At 42.5% G+C, this 19,421-nt stretch overlaps 1 protein-coding gene and 1 pseudogene across 1 annotated transcript in view; both read left to right on the top strand.

The window, feature by feature from the left end:
* The window catches only part of Elp2 (elongator acetyltransferase complex subunit 2), a 36,638-nt gene that overhangs the window by 15,143 nt on the left and 2,074 nt on the right, over nt 1–19,421 (top strand). Inside the window, exons 10-21 of the mRNA XM_027400587.2 lie at nt 931–1,031; nt 1,225–1,356; nt 2,663–2,812; nt 3,055–3,243; nt 5,796–5,865; nt 6,269–6,361; nt 6,511–6,568; nt 7,132–7,204; nt 12,337–12,529; nt 14,030–14,151; nt 15,861–15,994; nt 16,665–16,772. Coding sequence (XP_027256388.1) covers nt 931–1,031; nt 1,225–1,356; nt 2,663–2,812; nt 3,055–3,243; nt 5,796–5,865; nt 6,269–6,361; nt 6,511–6,568; nt 7,132–7,204; nt 12,337–12,529; nt 14,030–14,151; nt 15,861–15,994; nt 16,665–16,772 — 1,423 coding nt within the window. The remainder of the gene's footprint in view (nt 1–930; nt 1,032–1,224; nt 1,357–2,662; nt 2,813–3,054; nt 3,244–5,795; nt 5,866–6,268; nt 6,362–6,510; nt 6,569–7,131; nt 7,205–12,336; nt 12,530–14,029; nt 14,152–15,860; nt 15,995–16,664; nt 16,773–19,421) is intronic.
* Nucleotides 7,514–7,635, top strand: LOC113834044 (annotated as a pseudogene).

Raw genomic sequence — 19,421 nt, 5'->3', positions numbered from 1 at the left:
TTGCAGAAGACCCGCCGTATCAGGCAGTTCATAAAGACTTGTAATTCCAGGGAACCTAATGCTCTCTTAATGGCCTCTGTATGCACAGCAAAAATGTATGTGCCCATACAGAGAAGCAGACGCATGCATACACTCATCTGTAAATAAAGAGTTAAAATGTCCAGGAAGGGCCTGGAGAGGGCTTTTTTAGAGGACCCAGGTCAGTCTTCAACACCCATGTCAGGTGGCTCACAACTGTAACTCCAAACTCAGACACCGGTATGCATACCCCACAGAGAAGCACATACTGACACACAATTTAAAAATAGCAAAACAAAAAATTTTTAAAAATTTATTTAAAGGAATATATATTACTTTAAAATTTTGTATTAGAGAAATAACCTCTAGCTTGTTTGTAGTTTAGGAATTTTTGAGGCTTTCCTGCATTCTTCTGTGGAGACACAATGCTAAGTTCAGTGCCTATAAGTCCTAGCCATGTTATTGATTTCATGTTTATGTAGTCATGGACAGCATTGTTGTCATTGACAAAGTGTGGCGCTAGTATGCACTTACCTTTTTGCATCACACATGTACATGTTTAGAGGTATATCTATGTTGGTTCCTGTAACTCTAGCTTATTACTGTGTAATACTCCATTGTCTAACTGTATCACAACTTGTTTATACTAAGGGTAGATCTAATGTCTGTTTGCATGTTTGTGTTTTTGGAGACTGGATCTCACAGTGCATCCCAGGCTGGTCTTGAGTATAGAGGAGTTGTGTTGCCTCAGCTTCCTAAGAGCTGGAATTAGTTCTAGGTGTGGGCCATCACAGCTGGTTTTGCACACCTTTGTTGCTGCAATCAGTGCTACGTGCGTGCCCTTCTGTTCTGTTTTGGCAGTCTCAAACTCTGCATGTTGATGATTTAAAGATGCCAGTTTTTACTTTTCAGATGGTGTTCTGCAGCAGCAAGTGAAATTGCTGTCTGTTTCCATGGACAAAAGCATGATTCTCTGGGCTCCAGATGAAGAGTCTGGAATTTGGTTAGAACAGGTGAGAGGTAGATATTTAAGAAATACAAAATGGAGCTTTTTAAAGTCAGTATATACACCCCAAATCTACATTCCTAGAGCTGTAAAATTTTACTTTTTGTGTACATTAAATGAGCTATAACTTAGTCTCTGGACTCCTTTTCTAGTGTGAGAAATGGACCTGTTGACTGATAACTTGTTCTGTTCTTGAATAGGTCCGAGTAGGTGAAGTAGGTGGGAATACCATGGGCTTTTACGGTTGCCAGTTTGGAGAGAATGGCACCATGATCATCGCCCAGGCAGTCCACGGAGCAATGCACCTTTGGAAGCAGAAGGCAACAAACCGAGTATGAACGTGTGGGCTTCTTGCTGAATTGTGCTTTCCTAGTAGACACATTTAAGCTGAGATGACCTTCATTTCTAAAGATAGGTTGTGGTATTTATACTAGGTTAGAAGTTTGGGCTTTTCTAGGAAGGAAAGTGCCGAATTGTACAGCAATGTGACAGTATTGAATGATGCCCAGATGTTACTCATGTGGGGCTGGAATGTGGCTCTGTGGCATTGGCCTCATATATAGTTTATATGAGGCCCTGGGTTGTCTGCTCCACCCCCCCCCCCATGAACAGATGAAAGTCGGAGTCTAGATGCTAGATAAGGAATTTTAAAATTTAATAAATTAAGAATATTGGGTGAAATGTGACTTAATATTTTGAATGTGTGATGTCTTCCTTTTAAAAATATATTTTACACTTTTTTAAAAGATTTATTTAATATGTATACAGTGTTCTGCCTGCATGTGTCCCTGCACACCTGAAGAGGGCACCAGATCTCAATACTGAGGGTTGTGAGCCATCATGTGGTTGCTGGGAATTGAACTCAGGACCCCTGGAAGAGCAGTCAGTGCTCTTAATCTCTGAGCCATTTCTACAGCCCCTATTTTACACGTTTTTACTTTGTGTGTGTGTGTTGGTGTGCAAGTGCAAAGGTTAGAAGACAACTGTTGTGAGCTGAATAGGTTGACCAACTTAATGTGATTCATTTCTCTGTCCTTTTATATCCATAAGTCCCTAAACTTTTGTTTGGTTTTGTTTTTGAGACAATGTCTCTCTATGTAACTCTGGCTGTTCTGGAGCTAGCATGTAGACCAGGCTGACCTCAAACTCGAGAGCTGAATGCCTCTGTCTCCCTAGTGCTGGGTGTAGAGGTGTGCACCAACACACCTGGCTCAGTCCTTTAACTTAATATAGAAACCCTCTAGGTTCACACTCAAAATTGGTCTCATTTTACTCAGTATTCTTTCTTCATCATGGAGTTTAATAAATACTCTGTGAGCATGTAGTATGTGCTGCCATTACCTGCATACTTCATGAGTATAAACTCATTTAATCTTTCTAATGCATTTGTGTGGTGGTCATCATTATCTACCTGTTTTACAGGATAGTTGATAGACAGTTACCATCAAGCTGTCTGGCTGGAAATTTCCTATAGTTACTATTTCAAAGGATAGAATACATTTTTGGATATTACAGCTTAGTGTGGTTGATTGGGAAACAGCTTTTATTTTATGATCTCATCTTGAATGTTTAGTTTTGCAGCATTCCTCTTGATAGTTGTTGTTTATCTTGATGTGTGTTATATCATTTTCATTGCAGAGACAATGGATTCCAGACCTTGTTATTTCAGGACACTTTGATGGTGTCCAAGACTTAATATGGGATCCAGAGGGAGAATTCATCATCACCACTAGCACTGATCAGACAACTCGCCTTTTTGCTCCATGGAAGAAGAAAGGCCAATCACTGGTTAGATCTTCCTCCTTAACTCAAGGCCTTCCTTCCTTTGAAATCTCAGTGGAGCAGCCTCCTCAGCCATTAGGAATATGTAGGCTGTAGCTGTGATAAACTACATACCCACTGGATGGCTGGCTGGTACTGGGAATTAACTGACAGTAGCAAATTTTGCATCCCATATTTTGCTCATTGGAAAGGACTGATTTTTGAAGCATGCACTCATTTTTATTGTATCTGTTGTGTTTTAACCCCAGGTGACTTGGCATGAGATTGCAAGGCCTCAGATACATGGATATGACCTGAAATGTTTAGCCATGATTGATCGGTTTCAGTTTGTGTCTGGAGCAGATGAAAAAGTTCTTCGCGTTTTTGCTGCTCCTCGAAATTTTGTGGAAAATTTTTGTTCCATTTCAGGGCAGTCACTGGATCACTTGCTTTATGATGTGAGTATTCCTCTAAATGTTTTATTTCAGTCATTTGCTTTCAGATTTTAAAAAAAGTTTGCTTCAGGCTATAGATGTAGTATACAAGTAGAAAAGAAGTTATATCGAATGTTTCTAGTTTGATAAGACTTTTATGTGAACTGTGGCATGTAATGATTTAAATATTAAACACAGGCTAGAGAGATGGCTCAGCAGTTAACAGCATTTGCTGTTCTTGCAGAGGACCTGCGTTTGGTTTTCAGTACCCACATGGTGATTCACAACCATCCTTAACTCCAGTTCCAGGGGATCCAATGCTTTCTTCTGACCTCCACAGGCACCAGGCATGTATGTGGTGCACATATATACATGCACTCATACACATAAAAATAAGTAACTCATTGTAACAATAAATGAATAGACACAGATATTTTTTATGACAAATTAGTTTGACTAAAGCAGCAATATCACACGTTCACTTGAGACATGGCTATCATTTGTTGCCTCTGTGATAGGTGCCTGGGTAAGGTGAAGGATGAGCCACATCTTCCTGAAGTTACTGTAGGGCCATTATGTAGACCAGGCTGGCCTCAAACTCATAGAGATCTGCCTCCCGAGTGCTGGGATTAAAGGTGTGTGCCACCATTCCTGGTCTAATAGCTTCATGTTATGATAGGAAAATTAGCTGTGGAAGAAAGAGGTCATGAGAATGTTGGTTTTTTAAAGTTACTATAAATTTATATATGTCTTGCCTGTACATATATCTGTATACTATCTGAATCATTGCCTTCAGAGGACAGAAGGAGGGGATCTCTGGGATTGGAGTTACAGATGGCCGTGAGCTACCATGTGGGTATTAGAGGTAGAACCCAGGTTCTCTGTGGAGAGCAGCTAGTGCTCCCAACCACTTAGCCGTTGCTCTAGCCTCAGTGAAAATGTTTTGGTAGGACTTCATTTTATTACAAGTACATTTTTGTTTTGTTTATTTATACCTGCTTTTTATATAAGATTTGAACTACTTACAAAAATATACGAATTTGGTTTTAGAATACAGCTTGAGTTGCTTAGCATGTACATGGCCCATGGTTCTAGCATGGAAGAAAACAATATGGATTATAAGATTATGAAGTAGGGCCGGGCGGTGGTGGCGCACGCCTTTAATCCCAGCACTCGGGAGGCAGAGGCAGGTGGATCACTGTGAGTTGGAGACCAGCCTGGTCTACAAGAGCTAGTTCCAGGACAGCCTCCAAAGCCACAGGGAAACCCTGTCTCGAAAAACCAAAAAAAAAAAAGATTATGAAGTAGGTGGTGTATGCTTTTAATCTTGGCACTTAGAAGGTAGAGGCTGGCAGATGTGTATGAATTCAAGGCTAGCCTGGTCTTTATAGTGAGTTCTAGATCAGCCAAGGCTATATACCTGTCTTAAAAATCCCAAATAAATAAATAACTAAAACAATGAGGTCATGGAAATGAAGTGGGAAGATGGTTGGCTACAGAGAAGGGTTGTGTTGCACATAAGCATCTGTTTATACTTCATTACTAAGAGTTGGGTCCCAGGTAAAAGGGAGAAGAGAGAGAGAGCCAGCGAGTAGAGGGAAGCCAGAGCTGTTGGAGTGAAGAGGGATTGGAGCATGAGAGGCCAGTGCTGGAGGGCTTCTGGTGGCAGCGGCACTGCGTGCTGTGCTGGTGAAAGGGTACAATGAAAAGAATTTTGGAACTGCAGATGGAACAAGACCAGAGGGAACTCAGACTTCACTGGTGGAAGGAGCTCAGGTTCAGGATCTGCCCAGCTTTAGGAAAGGAAGTGGGGTTTTCTGGGATTCCAGGAAAGGTGTAACTCCAGGTACACTTGGTTCTGTGTGTTAGAACACCGGTTCCCTACAGCTTCAAGTGACTCTCTGATTTTGTTCTTATGTTGAGTGTTGTTGGGCGATCATCAGGATTGCTTCTCACTGCCCTTTTCCACAGTGAATAGGATAGCATGCAGTACCTCATTTCCAGGCAGCCATTCTCAATCATTTGGTGTTTTAAATTCATATCACTTGTGTCTAGTTCTAGTCTTTGGGTTAAAGGTGAATTGGTGAATACTTAGCATATGGTTGTATACCATTTCTGATGATCAGCATTTGAGTGCAGAATCTAGCAGAACATTGTTTCTGCAGATCATACTTTACTAAGTTGTAAAGTAGCTTTACATTATTTACATATGCCTAATAAAAATGACATGACCATGCCTTTATGGGCCACATCCTTGTCCCAGGGGCACTGGGGTCAGAGTTCTTGGCCTTGCATTTCAGCCTGCTGAATGAGTCAGGCCCTGTAGCCTGATGCATTATGGGGACTGAGGGACTTAGGAGAGAATGCCTGGGGGGGTGGGGTGGTGATAGTGCCATCTGTTGGAGAAGGATTGTTGGAAGTGGCAGCTGTCAGCTCAGTAGTTGGAAAGGTGGCAGACAGCCACACACGTCAGGCTTGAAGCATTCTCAGCATTTATGAACATCACTTTTTTCTGGTAATTGAGGTATCAGTAACTTTTAGTGTTTGAAATGTACATACTATGCTTTTCATTCTAGGATGACCCTGATTTTCCAGAAGGAGCCACTGTCCCTGCATTGGGGCTGTCAAATAAAGCTGTCTATCCGGGTAAGGATTTAGTCTTCAAAATTACTGAACAGTTCTATTACTTAAAGTTAAATTAAAACTTGTATAACATATACCTGATGTTCACATGTAGGCCACGGACACAGTTGCACTTTTCACCCAGGATTCACAGAACACTCCCAAGATTTGAGCAACTTGAAGGGTCAATTATATATGCTAAAAATAAAAACAAAACAAAAAAAAACCTCGTAAATGTCTAGGTGAAAGTAAATGGACAGAATCCTTATGGAATTCACTCCTACTTTCAGGAGCTGATTTGAAAAATACTAGAGTAGAAATCCCTGTGCAGTTTCATGGGCACAGCTCTGAAATACACTATTTGGGAGGGCTACTGTCTCTGCTGTGTGGCAAGTCCATTCATGGTATCCATGTTTTTCTAAACTAGGAGACCTGCTCCCTCAGGTATATGAAGACAATGCGCTCTCAAATAACCCTGCCTTTGACTATGACATAATCTTTCAGCCTGCCGTCCTTTCTGGTAAGACATGACGAAAAGGCAAGTTACCCACAGTCTGTACTCTGTGGCTATGGACCTAGAGCTATGGTTTTTATTTTTTGTTTGGCTAAAAATGGGGGGGAAAACCAAATGTATTAAAAACTTATTATAGAATTAAAAATATATTGTAGTGCCTCCCACTGAGGATCATCTTCTGCAGAACACATTGTGGCCTGAAGTTCAGAAACTGTAAGTTGAGCTGTGTTTTTGGAGTCAGTCATTCATAGCTTGAGGGTCCCCTTATGACTTGACTTTCTCCTTCCCCTTCCTTCTACCTTCTTTTTTCTCTTGCCCAATAGAGCTTCATAGGGGTGAGACTCAAACCTCACATGGATTTGTTTTTCTCTTTTATGTTGCTGTTTCTTATGTTTATTAGTTGGTTGGTGTTAATTTCCCAGATAGAGAGGCATAACATAGTATGTGCTTCTGTTTAATTACTCAACTAGTCATTTTTATCTTTGTTGGTTCCTATCACCATCTTTCCATGGTGGTTTTTTGGACTGGCGGGCATTAGATGTGAAAACCTGTGTGTTAATCAGATCACTTTGATGTGTTAAATTACCGTTGGAAGCTATCAGTTTTCTCTGGTTTCCTGATTTTTCCCTAAATAGTTGCCTAGGCAAAATGTGATGTTCTTTAAGGAATTGTGAGTTAGGTCAAGAGAATGGTCCTCTTCACTTTAGAATGTTTTACAGCATAAGAATAAGTATATTACTAATACAGAAGGCATATGTTTTCTCCTTAAATTATAGGTATGGACATGGCCATGAGATATTTTGTGTTACTTGTAACAATTCAAAGACTCTGCTTGCCTCTGCTTGCAAGGTAGGGTTTGTGATGTCTGTCTGTGTGTGTTTTAATTTTACTTGGTCACAAGTAATTGCTGTCATTGGGCTTTTGTGAATTTGGCAGATATAGGCATAATCCACATGAAATGAGCCTTTTCAGATACCATTGCCTTAATCTCTTACGTTCTTGTTAAAAACATGTGATTATATTTCAAATCTATTTTCAATACTCAGTTATTCTTAGAGTTGATCCTTGAACAGTTTGGGTTTGGGGGGTGTATTAGCACACACTAAAAAAGTGTGCCTATAATCTTACCAGTGGTTACATTACTGAAGAAAATGTCCTATGCAGACAGTGAAGTGGACTGGGTCTTTTCCTCAGAGAAGTATGCAACGGCTGCAACAGCACCCACTTTGGGAGAGGGTAGCCTGTTGCTTGTGCTGTCATAAGGCACCTGGGAGACAGTTTGATATATATATATATATATATATATATATATATATATATATATATATAATCATATATATATCGTGTTATTACCAGGCTAGACTCCAGGCAGGTGCATTTGAGAAGCTCCAGAGCACAGTTATCAGGGGTCATATTGGCCAGGTCATCATGTCATTCTATACCAAGCTACAGAATAAAGAACATGTGATTGAGGCCCTGTACAGAGCTAAGTTCAAGTTAACTGGCTGCCAGTAGTTCTGTTGCAAAGAACTGGGGCTTCCCCAAGTTTAATGCAGATGATGTTGAAGATGTAGCTGAGACATGACTCGTCCCTGATGGCTGTGGGGTAATGGACAAGGGGCTGGCCCTGCACTGCTGAGGTTTCTGCTGTGTTGAACCTGTCACCACCATCCAGTCATGTTCACTGGTAAATGCCACATCTTGTTCACCTTGAAAGAAAGAAAAGAAAATTCCTCAGCAGCCATTTGAGGCCGATATCTCCTAGGAGGGGTGCAGCTCTTCCTGCCAATGGTTATTTTTGAATAACCTTTTGAGCTCTTCCTGCCAATGGTTATTTTTAGAAAATATCTATAAATTAGGAAATTGTCTTCCAGCTGTTTTCTTTTTTGGGTTATTTTATTTATTGTGTAATTTTAGAGTCAGCTTGAAGTGTTCTCAGTCTCTTTGATGGGGATGCAGTGAATCTGTAGATCACTTTGAGGAGAATTTTAACAATATCTGAATAATGTTCCTCCTTCATGTAAGTTATTTCTCCTAGGAATGGTCTTTTTTTGTTTATTTGTTTGTTTTTCAAGACAGGGTTTCTCTGTGTAGCTTTGGAGCCTATCCTGGCACTTGCTCTGGAGACCAGGCTGGCCTCAGGAATGGTCTTTTAAAAAAACTTTTAGAGTAATTTTAGTGATCCATGCACCTCATTCAGTTTTCTGTCCTGTTCTCATCATAGTGTCTGGGAGTCTGTAGGTTTTGGGGGTCTGGTTTCACACACAGTCTGTGAGATTAACCCTTTCCCCTATAATTTCTCTCTTTTTCTACAAGGAAATTCACAATGTAGACCAGGTTGGCCTTGAACTCCCAGAGATCTGCCTGTCTCTGCTTCCCAAGTGTGGGGACTGGCCATGTGCTACCATATCTGGCACATTGTATGATTTTTAGTCCTTTTTTTTGTTTTCTTAGAGTCAAACCCACTTTATAACATGTTTTCTTTTTGCATATCTTCCCACTCAATGTGATACTAATTTGTTAAGAACTTCACCAAGTGCTGGTGCCATGCCCAGTAGACCCCTTTGATCCCTAGAATCCATGTGGAAGAAGGAGAGAACCAACTCTTACAAGTTGGTCTCTGACCTCCACAAATGACCCCCTCCCCCCACACATACATGAGAAATAACTAGCTATAGGTTAAAAAAAATGTAAAGCTGGGAATGATGGTATACATCTTTAATCTCTGCACTTGGGGAGTTGAGGCAGGAAGATCAGGAACCCTAGGTCAGCTTCAGCAGCTTCTGTAAGGGATTTGCAGCCAGCCTGGGCTACATGAGACCCTATCTCAGAAAACTCAAAACCCTATTTAGTTCTCTGTGATTTTGAGGCATGAGCAATTTGAGCCTCATGGAAGGACCTCCTTTTCTACAGTCTCCTTGAGTAGCTTATAAAACTGGTATTACTTTTTTTTTCTCCTGAGATTTTACGTGTGTAAATGTTTACCTGAATGTATGTCTGTGTACCACATACATGCATGCCTGTGAAAGGCCAGAAGAAGACATTGGATCTCTTGCTTCTGGTTAGAAGCAGTTGTGAGCCATCCTGTAGGTGCTGGGAACTGAATCAGAAGAGCAGCCAGTGTTCTTGAACCCTGAGCCGTCTTTCCAGCCCCCTCCCCCAATATCTTTATAAAGCCTCCATAGATTTTCTAGGTAGACACTGATGGAGGTGTTTTTTTTTTTTTATTCATTCTTATTTATTTATTTATTTATTTATTTATTTATTTTAGAAGCACTCTTATTTACATATCAATTCCCCTTTCCCTTGCCCTCCCATGCTCCCCACTGACCACCCAACCTATATCCTACCCACTCCCCAAGGATAGTGAGGCCCTCCACAGGGGACCATCAAAGTCCATCACATCATTTGGGGGAGGGCCTAGACCCTCCTTCATGTATCTGGGCTGCAATAGTACCCCCTCCATAAGAAATGGGCTCCCAAAGTCCATTTGTGCTCTAGAGATAAACACTGGTTCCTCCCATAGATTGACTGCCCCGGCCTCCTAGCTGGCACCCACATTCAGAGGGCTTGGATCAGTCCAATGCTGCTGGTTCCCCAGCTTTATGACTAGGGTCTCCATGCTCTCACTAGGTCAGGTCAGCTGTTTCTGCTGGTTTCTCCAGCACAGTCTTGGCTCCCTTGCCCATCCCTCCTTCCTCTCAGCAACTGGATTCCAGGAGTATGGTTCAGTGCTTAACTGTGGGTGCCTGTTTCTGCTTTGATCAGCTACTGGATGAAAGCTCTAGGAATGGCAACCAAGGTAGTCATCAATCTCATTATAGGGGAAGGGCATCAAAGGCAACCTCTTCACCACTGCCTAGATCTCTGTGGATCCCCTTACTTTTCCCCTGTGCTAGACCTCGCTCTATACCTGTACTGGCTCCTCTATCAAGGCATCTCCTTTCTTGCTCTCCATTATTCCTCCCGTCTCAGTCCTCCTGTTCTCCTTCCCCTCCTCTTCTCCCCCTTTCCCCTTCCCACCGATGGAGGTGTTTTTTGTTTTTTTAAGATTTTCTTTTATTATGTATACAATGTTCTGTCTGCATGTATGCCTGCAGGCCAGAAGAGGGCACCAGATCTCATTATAGATGGTTGTGAGCCACCATGTGGTTGCTGGGAATTGAACTCAGGACCTCTGGAAGAACAGTCAGTGCTCTTAACCTCTGAGCCATCTCTCCAGCCCGATGGAGGTGTTTTTTAAGGAAAATGTTTTAATTGTGTGTCTTAGTGTTTTATGACCAAGTCAGCTCTTATAAAACAAAGCATTTAATTGAGGCTAGCTTACCATTTCATTGGTTAGTCAGGCCATTTTCATCATGGCAGGGAGCATGATGGTGTGCAGGCAGACATGGTACTGATGGAGAAACTCTGAGTTCTGTATCCAGATCCACAAGCAGCGGGAAAAGAAAGACACTGGGAATGGCTTGATCCCTTGAAACCTCAAAGCTCACCTCCAGTAACACACTTCCTCCAACAAGGCCACACCTCCTAATCCTTTCAAGCAGTGCCACTCCATGGTGACCCATTCAAATCTGAGCATGGGACCCATTCAAATCTGTGAGCATGGGGGCCATTCTCATTCAAACCACCACACTATGTGGGGATCCTTTAATGGATGCTAAATAAGGTCTTTAGTTTTACAATTATCCTTTAGGACCATGTCAGTAGGTGCAGAATCACCAGTGATGCTGTTTTTTCTGTTGCTGTGATAAAACCCATGACAACTAGAAGGAAGAGTTTTATGTGGGCTTACAGCTCCAGAGGGTAAGAGTCCATCGCCATCATGGTGGGGAAGTGTCAGCAGGTAGGCATGGTGGCGGGACAGCTAAGAGCTGAGAGTTTACGTATCAAACCATAAACAGGAAGCAGAGAAATGGGGAGAGTCTTTTGAAACCTCAGAACTTTCCTTCAGTAAAGCCATACTTCCTAAGTTCCCCCAGACAGTCACTGAAGACCAAGTAGTCAAATGCCCAGATGACGAGGGGCAAACCACCACAGATGCCATCCTTTTATTCTTCTACTGGCATCCCTCTCCTTCCCCAATCCCTCTATATCTGTGTCTGTGCGTCTCGGTGTGAATTTTCTCTCAGCACAACAGAGTGCACCAGGATTTGTCTGCACCTTTTTTCTTTCTCACAGTGCTGTGGCCAGTTCTCATAGCCAAAGAACTAGCTTTTCTAGAATAAGGCATTTGTTCCACAAATTTTAGTATTTTTATTCAGTTAAAAATACTTTGCAACCTTTTGATCACCTTTGACCTCTTGGCTGTTTAGTTTTTTCTAGGTATTTTTCAATGGTGATCTTTATTTTCATTTCACTGTAGTATCACATTGTGACTTGAAGCCTGTGAAATCTGATCTCATCTCATGTTCAGTTGGAAAGAGTGTTTGGTTTGTGGATAGCATACTGGTGACTTAGTCACTAGTTAGTTGAGGATGGTGTTATGTTCTTTATGTTCTCAGCTGTCATGAGTAGGGTTTGAGATCTCTGACTATACTATACTTAGGGTATTTACCTTTTTCTTTCAATCTGTACTTTATGTGTTTTGAAGCTGTGTTGGTAGATTTGTTTGTAAATAGTTACGGCGCTGTCCTCTTCCTTAGTCTACTTATTTGTTATTATGAAGTGACCCTGTTTCCAGTAATACTGACTCCTTGTTCACCAGAGTAGACTCTAAACTGTTAATCTCACAGATAATACACACATGACTCATTGTCATGAAAAGTTCTAACATTATCATTATGCAGGGTCCCTGATGAATCATCTCCCTTTATCTAGAACCTCGTCTTTGTGGTTGTGTTACCTCCCAGGAGCTTTCTGTGGAGCTATGTAGACAAGTTTATTAAACTAGAAAGACCTACAGAAAGACCATCTACTTTAGACGTGTTCTTCTGACTGTTCTGCTTCCCTGGTGTCACTGTCATGTCTCTGTCCTGCAGGCAGCTCAGAAGGAACACGCAGCGATCATTCTCTGGAGCACAATGTCTTGGAAACAAGTGCAGAGTCTTGTTTTCCACACCCTGACTGTCACACAGATGGCCTTCTCTCCTGATGACAAGTTCTTACTGGCTGTGTCCAGAGATCGAACCTGGTCTTTGTGGAAGAGGCAGGATGTGACCTCCCCCGAGTTCGGTAAAGCAGCCTCAGTGGCAAAGGTTATCAGTATGGCTGTCACGTCCATTCTGTGCACATTGAGCAGCTGTGAGATCATGAGAAAGGTGACAAGGTGGAGACAGCCTCTTGGCTGGGAGGGTGCAACACTCTTAGGCAACTGGGGAGCACTTGGCTTTTTTTGTCAGATTTTAGTTAAACCTTTTTTTCCCCTTTTCTTTTAAGACTTATTCATTTATTGTTCATTTGTGTGTGTGGGAGGTGAGGTGGTGATGTGGAAGTGATAGGCCATGGTACAGACTATTTAAGATTTTGAATCTTGATCTTCTCGAGTGTGTGATGTGTGTAGTGGACCTGCCACTGTCAGGATGAAAGCCACTGCTCCACAGCCTACTTGTGTAAGCTGTGATGTTCAGTAGACAGGGATTAAGTGCATTTTTGACTCAACAGTATTTTCCATTCATGACTGATTTGCCACTGTAAGTTTGGAGCATTTGTTTTCCTTTGATATCACTAGTGACTTCATTTTGAAGTTGAAGTGCTAGACCACTGAGATGGCTCAGCAGGTAAAGGTGCTTGCCACCAAGCCTGAGGACCAAATCAGTCACTGGGATGCATATGAGGAGAGAGAGGCAAGCCCTACAAACTGTTCTCTGACAAGCACTTGTGTGTGCATGTGCACACATGGACATAACACACCCCCTAAATAAATGCACAGATGTTAAAAAACACAAAAAGAAAAAAAATCGAAGTACTATAAATGATGCAGGTACCAATTTGTTGAATCTTAGATTCTTCATAAGTACTTACATGCTCCATATGAAGATTACCGTTAGGCCTTCTGCTTAAATATTAGTGAAAAAAATATTCTTCCCTCCTCTCCTTGCAGTTTTTTCCCCTTAATATGCAAATCTGGCTACTTCTGGAATACAGTTAAATCACCCCAGAATTCTTTTTTTGTTTTTTTGGTATTTTTTTTTGGGGGGGGGGTGGCTTGAGACAGGGTTTCTCCGTATAGTCCTGGATATTCTGGAACTCACTCTGTAGACCAGCCTGGCATCGGACTCTGTCTCCTTCTGAGTGATGGGATTATAGGTGTGTGCAGCCACCACCTGGCCCTGACTTCTTTTAGAATCATAAATTAGCCTTTAGTTGAAAGATTTTTGTTGTCAGTCACCAGAGTGAGGAGGCAATGTGAGCCATGTGCATATAACCTTGTGACGGTGGGTTCCTGACCTCTGCTGCACAGTGAGTGCATTGTGGGGGAGGGCAGAGTGCAGCATCGTGGGGGAGGGCAGTTTAGAGTGGGAGAGTGCAGGGTGGGTGAGTGCGCATGGGTAAGTACAGTGTGGGTGAATGCAGAGTGTAGCATGGGTGAGCTTACAGTGGGTGAAGTGGCCCCGGAGTTGACGTTCGTGGAGCTGATTTTGGTGCCCAGACAGTCCTTGAAGGTTAGAAGAGGAGCTGCTTGTCCTGGTTGGGTGTAATGTATGTGTGGTTATTATTATTTTTTTTTCCCAGACCCATTTTTCAGTCTCTTTGCATTCACCAACAAGATCACTTCTGTGCACAGTAGAATCATCTGGTCTTGTGACTGGAGTCCTGATAGCAAGTATTTCTTCACTGGAAGTCGAGACAAAAAGGTAATTTTTTTTTTCAATAAAAGATAAAATAATACTTTTTAAAATGTAAAATAATGTTTTTGTAGTATGTTTAAAAGCACATTATTCTGCCTTTCTGATATGATGTTTACAAATCAACGGTGTCCCCATTATATATGCACATTGGAAGGGTTTTCCTTGTTAAACTCTACAAATATATTTCTCTGAAACATGAAAAGAAGACCTTTCAGTCAGTTTTTTTCATCAGATAGCCTCAGCGCAAAAGAAGGAATGAATAATCAGCTCTTGGTCAAGAGTAAGAACCCAGGAGAGCAGGGAGGCTGAAGATACCATTTCTAGTTTTCTGACCAATAATCTCATGAGAATGCGCTTTCTTAGTGGCTGTTGAGTCACCTCCAGTGATGATGTCTACCTCATCAGTGCTGGGTTAGGTACAGCGCCTTGCTTGGGATGTATTTGTTCTGGTTTGGGTGATTTTTTTTGTTTTTTGTTTTTTTTGGGGGGGTTTTCGAGACAGGGTTTCTCTGTGTAGCTTTGGAGCCTATCCTGGCACTCGCTCTGGAGACCAGGCTGGCCTCGAACTCACAGCAATCCGCCTGCCTCTGCCTCCTGAGTGCTGGGATTAAAGGCGTGCGCCACCAACGCCCCCTGGGTTTTATTTTTTAATCAGCACTGGCAGTCAAACACAAGTTCCCGTGTTTGTGTGGCAAACCTTTAAAGACTCAGCCGTCTTCCCGGCTCCCATTTTCCAGTAGTAAAGGTTAGGACCTTTTAATTCAGTGACAGAAGAGGGGCAGAACATGGCAGAAGCTTGAAAAACTCAGGATAAGTTAGGTAGTCCTCTGTGTTTGAACCCACCCTTTTCCTTGTTGCCTGATGACTGCCCTTAGCTCCTACATGTCCCTCTGGTTTTGTGCTCTTTAAAACATTGTCACTTCTGAGTTTCCTAGTCCAGGGCTAGTAGAACGGTATAGTGTTTCTTTTAGCTGCCCTTCCCTTCTAAGTGAGAACACTCCAGATAACTGAAACAGTGCTGGCTAGGGCCTGGTGACACCCAGGTTAAACACATGTCAGTGTGAGCCGTTAGCAGTCATTCTCCCCGACTGGCTGTTTGTTCCCTTCCTGGGTCCCTTGCTTGGTGTTGAGGAAGCAGGCTTTATCTGCCTAGCTACTGGGGATAGAATGGCTTAAACAGACCAGCAGCACCTGCTGCAGTCTCAGAAGTATGTGCTTCCCAAAGCCTCTGTTCAGAATTATGCTTTGGCCCTGCATTTGCAGCTTGTCCATTTGCTTTCTTCTCCATTTCCTTGTGGCCAGTCAGACACCTTGAGCTCTGGGCTCCAAGGGAAGCCTTGTGTCTTATGTAGAACATTGTCAAAGTACTGTTCCGATGGCCAACTTGACTGCCTGAGTATTAGGTAGTATAGAAAAGGAGCCTGGCTTCCTCTCCAGTAAACTTGTTGCAAGTTCTGAGGGTGGCATCTGTAGCCAGGACATGGTGGGCAGGATTTCACTGCATTGGAACCATGTTGTGTGTTACAGAATGCACTAGATAACACTCATGCTCTCTGGATACCCTTCTGTAGCTGAGATCTCAACCCATGTCTTCCACACTGCCATCTTTATGATGCACAAAATGCCAGAGTAGATAGTTTTCATCCTCTACTGGGATTTGAACACACCATGAGAAACCTTGCAGAGAAAGCTTCACAATGTCATCTGTGTTCTAGGTGGTTGTCTGGGGCGAGTGCAACTCCAATGATGACCTCGTGGAACACACCATTGGTCCCTGCTCCTCTGTCCTGGATGTGGGCAGTTCTGTGACAGCTGTCAGTGTCTGCCCTTTGCTGAGCCCAGCTCAGAGGTCAGTTTCTTCAGATTTGGTTGTTCAGTAGCATCTCAGTTTTTAAATCAGCCCAGTGGTAGTGGTGGCACTACACACCTTTAATCCTAGCACTTGGGAGGCAGAGGCAGGCGGATCTGTGAGTTTGAGGCCAGCCTGGTCTACAAAGCGAGTGACTTATAAAACATGTGGGTAAACTTAAAAGGTGGGGAAGGGTTAAATGGAGTAAGGGGCTACGTGAGATCCGGAAGCTGCAGCTATTATGATGCCCTGGTGAGAAGGAATTTCCTTTCTCTTGGGCCTTTTTGAGAATCTAAAGCACCCAGTATATATTCTGTATATCAAGATTATACAACTGAATTCATAATAACAGATATTCTGGAGTCTGTATTCTTTGCAGACTTTGCAAAGCAAATTTTCTCCATTAGAAGTTAATTGTGGTGGGTTGTTACCTAGAATATTAAATTCTACTTCTGTAATAAATGATAAAGGCTCTCAGCAGGAGAACAGTTGTTGGTGCAGCCTGCTGGAAAAACTAGCTTGTGGGCTTTGGAAGCTAAGGACAGGTGGACCTTCATGTATCCTCTGTAGAGAGGAGCCTGGAGGACACAGCAGAAGCAATGCAGGTGGGTGATAGAGATTAGAGAAGTTCATGCTGAACCTGCCTTTCATCTCCCTCCCTTGATAACAGATACGTGATTGCACTTGGATTGGAGAGTGGGAAGATTTGTTTATACTCCTGGAAAAAGACCAGTCAAGAAGTCAATGACTGGACCCTGTGTATAGAAACAAATCCAAGGTATTTTCTTCCTAATTTGCTTCCATGTGATTAGAGAGAAACAGGGTCAGTGTTTGGTCACAAATTTTGTGACCATTTTCATGGAGAGGGACATAAATCTCTGTCTCTGGTACTTAGAGCCAAATAGTACCTCTTAACATGATGTTTGCTAGTATGCCAGACTCAGGTTTTGGTTTACTCAAATAGATTGCTGGTTTGTGTCTTACTGCTTTCATAGACACTCATGACTGCCTCACCTTGCCTCTCCTCTCTCCTCTGCTTTGCTTTCTAGGGTAGGAGTGGGGGAGTGGGAGGTGGGGTGGCGTCTCTTGACCCTGATCCTCTTCCATCTACATTCTGGTATCACAGGCCTGCACCATCACACCCAATTTTTTAATGTGGTGCTGGGATGGAACCTAGGGCTTCATACATATGAGTCAAGCGTTCTGCCTGCTAAGCTACATCCCTAATTCCAGCAGAGGCTATTTAGTTTGCCTTTATGCACAAGTTAATTGTTAATGTTAATTGTTTTTAATTAACATCTAAGCTTTCAGGAAGTAATTGATAGCTTTCTGTGTCTCATTTTCTTGAGCTTTTCAATCTTCCCAGACTGTGCTGTTTAAACATAATTTCAAATACATTTCTAAACACAGTGCCATGGTGAGCATGAGAGATTAGGGAGAGCGGGCCTTGCACAGCCTTGTCCTCTAGAGGAGCTTGTCTCTGTTAGTGCTCATTGTAACTGTTAAAATGTGTCTGCCTTGTGGTTGCAGTTGTGGTAGCTTGTGCTCAGCTTGCTACAAAAGAAAGCAGCCATGACAGTCCATCTTCCACCTGACATTGTTGCTCTCACCCTCGCTTTTCCTTTACTTCCTTCCGTCTTGTCTGTACATACAGCTCTGCCCCTGGATTGGTACTCAGACTACTACCATGGCCCCAGAGTGGGAAACCAGTTAGCATGGGAAGATGTTCAGAGTCCAGGGTTTTCATTTGGCAATTTCTTTCTTTGTTGTTGTAATAATAGGGGTTGTAACATGAAAGTAGTTCTGGATTTAATACATTATGTTATTTGGATAGCTGTTGTTCTAATTACTAAATTTTAACTTTTTGCTAGTAATACATTCACAGAAATAAAAGCAGGAATTTCAAACTGACTTTCTAAGGACCATGTCTTGTAATTAACTGATGAATTTTGTGGTGCTAGGAATCCAACCAGGGCCTTAAACATGTTAGGAAAGTACTCTATAACTGAGCTACATTCCCAGGCCCCCAGATCTCTTTTTCTCTTCCCTCTTCCCTTCCTCTTCCCCCTGCTCCGCGTGTGTGTGTGTGTGTGTGTGTGTGTGTGTGTGTGTGTGTGTGTATGTGTGTCTGTCTGTCTGTCTGTCTATCTGTCTGTCTGTCTGTCTGTCTGTCTGTCTGTGTCTTGAGATAGTCTTACTATATAGATTTGTTTGGCCTAGAACTTGATGTATAGCCCATCCTGGACTTGAACTTGGAACCATCCTCCTGCTTCTGACTCCCAAGTATTGAGATGAGCACCTGCCTGACCCTCTGAGTCATACATTTCTGTGTGTGTGCGTGCTTGTGTGTGTGTTCTAGCATGCATCCATCTCCTTGTGTACGCACAGAGGCCTGAAAAAGGTATCAGGTCTGCTGTTCTGTTCTTCTCTGCCATATTCACTTGCGATAGGGTCTCTCATTGAATCTGGAGTTAGGTTGGTGGCCAGCAATCTTCCTGTCTACACCCTACACAGCACTGGGGTTGCAGGAGTATGTAGCTAGTCTTGTTTTTTACATGAGTCCTGGAGATTTAAATTCAAGTGATCTCATTTGTATGTTGATCCATTTCTCCAGGACCCTCCATATCTTTTAAATATGTGTGTTAACATGCTAGATTTAAGGAAGAAATAAAACAAACCAAAAAACAAACAAACAAAAAACCCATCTTTTTTGTAAAAAAGTAAGTTATGTCCTTCAGAATATGTTTAGTTGATCCCTATTGGTAGTATGAGAGAAACGTATTTAAGGAATGCTGACAGTGGCTGGGCCCTCTGTGATTAGCACTGCTTTTGGAGCTTCTCTTTCAAAGCTGTGTCCCAAACCTTGATAACTTGTGATATGAGAAAACCCAGTAACAATTTTTTTTCTAGTGTTGCTCAATTAGGCTTTGCCTTTTTAAAACTTAGCACCCCTATTTATAGAGCTTGATATTCACAGTAAAGCTACCATTTTTATTTATTGTGTTCAAGTGACTGGTGGCTGCTTTTTCAGGTTTCCCCTTCACAGGAAGATTGACTCTCATTCAGGCACTCAAGTCACAGTCTGCATAACATGGAAGCATTTCCTCTAGAGTGTTCTCAGAAAACATTGCACACACCAGCACCATCTAGTGGCTGTTTTTGTAAGCTATGCCATCTCCCTGAGCTGAAGCACATCAGGTCTATTCACACCACTTATATGGGGACAGCAGACCTGCAGGGGAGCCTCAGGAGGCCCTCCCTCTCTGAAATTATACGAGGTGAACGGTTGATAGGTGTGTAGCTGTCTTCCATCCCCATACTGTCTTGAGTAAGCCCAATAAACTCCAGTTCACCGAGCTTCACTGGGCTGAATCCTGTCTGTGCACTCTGTCTCAGTGAAAGGACCTTGTATCTCCTGTACTATAAG

This window comes from Cricetulus griseus, chromosome 2 (genome assembly GCF_003668045.3).
Source record: "Cricetulus griseus strain 17A/GY chromosome 2, alternate assembly CriGri-PICRH-1.0, whole genome shotgun sequence".
In the NCBI taxonomy this organism is placed as follows: domain Eukaryota; kingdom Metazoa; phylum Chordata; class Mammalia; order Rodentia; family Cricetidae; genus Cricetulus; species Cricetulus griseus.
The sequence above is the reverse complement of the archived record's forward strand: the minus strand, read 5'-3'. Positions and strand labels throughout refer to the sequence as shown.